This window comes from Quercus lobata, chromosome 8 (assembly GCF_001633185.2).
Source record: "Quercus lobata isolate SW786 chromosome 8, ValleyOak3.0 Primary Assembly, whole genome shotgun sequence".
In the NCBI taxonomy this organism is placed as follows: Eukaryota; Viridiplantae; Streptophyta; class Magnoliopsida; order Fagales; family Fagaceae; genus Quercus; species Quercus lobata.
Window position 1 is genome coordinate 61,144,458 of NC_044911.1, and position 3,908 is coordinate 61,148,365.

Sequence of the window (3,908 nt, forward strand, 5' to 3'; positions counted from 1 at the left end):
TCTAGCTCTAGAAGGTGTTGATTCATTACACTACCCAAGGAGTGATAGTTTGATCTATTTTCGACTGAAGCACATAGTAGCCTCTCAGCAATATCATTGCTCCATGAAAAACAAAACATTAATCAAGTATATTGAAAACATTAAATCTGTTCGATTTAAGATTTAAAAGATAAAAATAAATAAGGAAAATCTCATCTCTAATACAAACTACTGCTTACCATAAGAAGAAAGTTCTCTCATAATTTGCATCTCCAACTTTATTTCTTGACTACATCCTTTACCTACATCATCAAAAAATGAAATCTTCCAAAGCAACTTGATTAGAGAGAGAAACAAGTAATCCGAAACTAACAAGAAAACTGAGATTCATATTCCTAGTTGGCCAGCAGACTAAGGTTCACAAGCAAGAGATATAAACAAAAAGTCCTACCTTGCTTAATTGCTATTGCTTACAAGAAACTGTTCAAAACATTTTGCACAAAAAAAAAGTCAGCAAAACCAAACTAACACGAATCCCCCTGAACTTCGTCTCTCTCTCTACCCCTCAGTAAGATGGAGGTGGACGAGGAGGAGGACCCCAAAAAACATCATGGGGCATCTGACCATTTGGTAGCAAATTTGGAGGTAAATTGTACATAGGCATTGAAACCGCCACCTGTTCACCCAAACCTTGAGTTGCTGCTGGATTCCCATTAGTCCCAGAATTCACTCCTGATTGTTGTTGTTGCTGCTGCACTTGCATTCCTTCCCCAACCGCTGCCTCGTCCTCTAATGGCAACCTCTCGTACGTAGCATTAGTAAACGTCGCCGCAATAACCATAACCGGCCCTGAAGCCACCAATGGACCAACAACGGTGCCACCAACAACTTGGCCTTGTCCACCAGCTAAATACACAGTTAGCCCCGTGGCCCCGGGTGGCGACGGGGCTGGCAGGAAAGCACCAGATAGAGATAAAATCTCAAATCTTCCATGAAGAGTAATGACTCCACCAGGTGCAGCTGGTTGCCTAAGAGTAACATTATTGACAATGCCACTACCACTCAAAACCGAGACCCCTCTATGCCTTTGATTAGCAAAAGTACCAATGCACTCAGTAATATCACTCCCACTGCTGATTTCCAATACATGGCTTCGAAGAGCATTGGGACTCTCTTTTGTGATCACTATTGGAGGCTTTGGCTTGTTCTTCGACCCCGGTGGTCTGCCACGTGGCCTGCGCCCACTACTACTACCTGGCTCGATAAGTTCTTGGCCACCACTATTATTCAAGTCCTCAGCTTCATGATCAATCTCTCGGCTATCTTCTTCTTCAAGGTTTTGCCTTTGTGGGGTGGTGGTGTTGCTTGTGCTACTATTGGTGGAAGTAGTATTGGTGTTACTGTTATGGTTGTTGTTGTCCATGAATTCTTGCTCTCTTCTGGGTCCGAGACTGTTCAATCCGCCACTATCTTCGTCTGGGTTTCTCAGATGAAGCGATGGGGTCGAGGACATGGGGTCCACACCTCTCATCGCTACATTCCCAGCCCACCATCGACTCGCCATGTTCAAGAACTCCGAGAAGAGAAAAACTCAAAAAAGACTTTACCTTTGAGACAAATCCAATAAGCTTTTTCTTGTTTTTGTATCACTCTTCACTCTTCCCGTGTCTCTATTTGCCTCGTTGATTTGAATAATGATAAAATACAACCCAAATAAGAAAGAGAGCTAGTTAGCCAGCTTTGGAAACCCAATAGCACCGAGAATATGGATAAAGGTTCTAGCTTCTTCTTTGTTCTTTGTTTGTTTGTCTGCTGTTTTTGTAGATTGAGTGCTCAAACAAAGAACCCCAAATCTAACAGATACAAACAATCCAAAAAAACCTTATCCCTTCCTCCTCACCCAAACCAAGCTAACCATCTTGCATGAATCAGACACAACAACATGGGTTTTCCTTGTCCTGCATATAAACCCTAATCATTACCACTCTCACACTCCAAATTGCAAAAAATCAGATCCAGTAAACATTAAAACTAGAACTGAACCACTAAAAAAAGTAATAACCCACTTCACCAAAACTCAGAAAAATCAAGGATCTAAACTCACACCAAAAATATAAACAACCAAAAAGAAGTAAATTACCTTGCACTCCAAAATATCAGTCAAAAGATACCATTTTCATGAAACCCAACTACGTGAACAGGTTGTACATACATAAAAAAAAAAGTGTAAAGCTTATATTTTCCTACTTTATATATTTCTGAACAGAAAAGAGGAGAGGAGTCTCTGTTAGCTTTGTACCTGAATGCTTACACACAGAGAGAGCAGATTAGTACTGAAAGGAAGCAACAATCCAGGATTTCTGGTCTCTTCTGAGTTCTGAGGTAGAGAGGGGGGCCTTGAGTTTTAGCAAGAAGCAGAGAGGTCTGTGTTCTGGCGCAGTGGGTGTACGTTAAAAGAAGTTAGCACTCCCCTGGCGTACGATAAGGATTCGTGTATCTATCAATCAGTAGCGGTTTTGCAGTAAGCTGAATTTTCTTGTCTCCCCGGTAAACGGTTTTGTGCTGCTCAAAGTTTCTAGCTCCAAGTTGAGTGAGAGCTTTTACTATCTACATCTTTCCTTTAAGGTAACCCATTTAAAGTGCACCAATAAAAAAATTGCTAAATGGTTAAATACTCAAATTAATATTTTTATTAAGGATTTTACTAAAAGTGCAGGACGAATAATAGTATATTATTTTTAGAAAAAATTTTATTAAAAATTGAAAAAATTTTGATATACTTTTTAATTTTCAATAAAATTTTTCTAAAAATAAATTTGTTAATATCTGTCATTATTTAAACATATTGTTGATACTGACGGTTTGGAATAATTTATTTACTTGAAATTGGAAATTTTTGTTGAAAATGTAGGAAAAAAAATTAAAAACTATCTAAATAGTAAAATAATATACATAAATAGTATTAAAAAATGTAATAAAACCTATAAATAAATAAAAAATAAAAAATAAAAAAAAAAAAGCTAAAAACTCAAATAAGCTGAAACTTATAAGCTCATGCCAAACGGGTTCTTAAAAGACTTAAAGTTAAAGAGGTTATTTTTATCCTGGCCATGTTTTATTTGCTTTCATATCATTTTTTGTGTTTCAAAATTTTTATTTTAGGCCTTCATGTTTGATTAAGTAATCTGTTCAGTCTTTTATGTTTTAAAATTTTCATTTTTATGAGGGGGCAACCAAAATATTGAACCAAGTATAAAGGGCTAAAATGAAAATTTTGAAACATAAAGGCTAAAATGAAAATAATTCCAATTTTTAAAGATCAAAAGGGTTAAGTGTACTTTTTTTGAGGACAAAAGTGTTAAGTGTAATTTAATATTTGTATAAATCAAAGGATAAATTCTAATTTATCTTCTTGTGATATCACTATCACAATTTAGTCCACAAAACTTTCAATTATTACATTTGACCCTTAAAGTTTTGATTAAAATGAAATTGTTAGAATTATATATGTTAAAAATTAACAAATTAACATTTTTTTTGGATGATTAAATTACCCTCTTTTGAATTGTTATATTTTAACTCACTATGGTTTCAATTTAAATGAAATTGTTAATGGTATTAATTTTAAATGGAACCACTTACCCTTAACAATTTTATTTTAACTCAAAATTTAGAGGATCAAATGTAACAATTAAAAATTTATGGACTAAATTATGATAATGTCAACACACACAAAAGTAATTGTAATTAATTTCCCTATATTAAAATTTAATCAAATGGCTCTCTTTTTTTCCTTACTACTTTAAAATGATTGATTTGAGTATTTCTCAACTTTTTAAGTTGAGGGATTCTAATTTCGTTTTTGCGATCTAGCCAAGTTTTAAGCTCTTAAGTGGGCTTTTATTACTACATTCATCGTCAACCCTAAG

The 3,908-nt window shown here is 35.1% G+C and overlaps 1 protein-coding gene across 2 annotated transcripts; it reads right to left on the reverse strand.

Moving 5' to 3' along the window:
- Nucleotides 1-201: 201 nt before the first annotated feature.
- On the reverse strand, nucleotides 202-2,571 carry LOC115957166 (AT-hook motif nuclear-localized protein 15-like). Of its 2 annotated transcripts, XM_031075384.1 has the most exons (3): nucleotides 2,279-2,564; nucleotides 2,120-2,168; nucleotides 202-1,937 (listed from the first exon to the last, which is right to left on the reverse strand). In XM_031075384.1, exon 3 carries the CDS (start codon nucleotides 1,541-1,543, stop codon nucleotides 545-547), a length of 999 nt encoding a protein of 332 aa, XP_030931244.1. In that variant the 5' UTR covers nucleotides 1,544-1,937; nucleotides 2,120-2,168; nucleotides 2,279-2,564; the 3' UTR covers nucleotides 202-544. The 2 variants fall into 2 exon arrangements, with proteins under 2 accessions (XP_030931244.1, XP_030931243.1); XM_031075383.1 differs by lacking the exon at nucleotides 2,120-2,168 and having other exon boundaries at nucleotides 2,279-2,571.
- Between the last annotated feature and the right edge of the window lie 1,337 nt (nucleotides 2,572-3,908).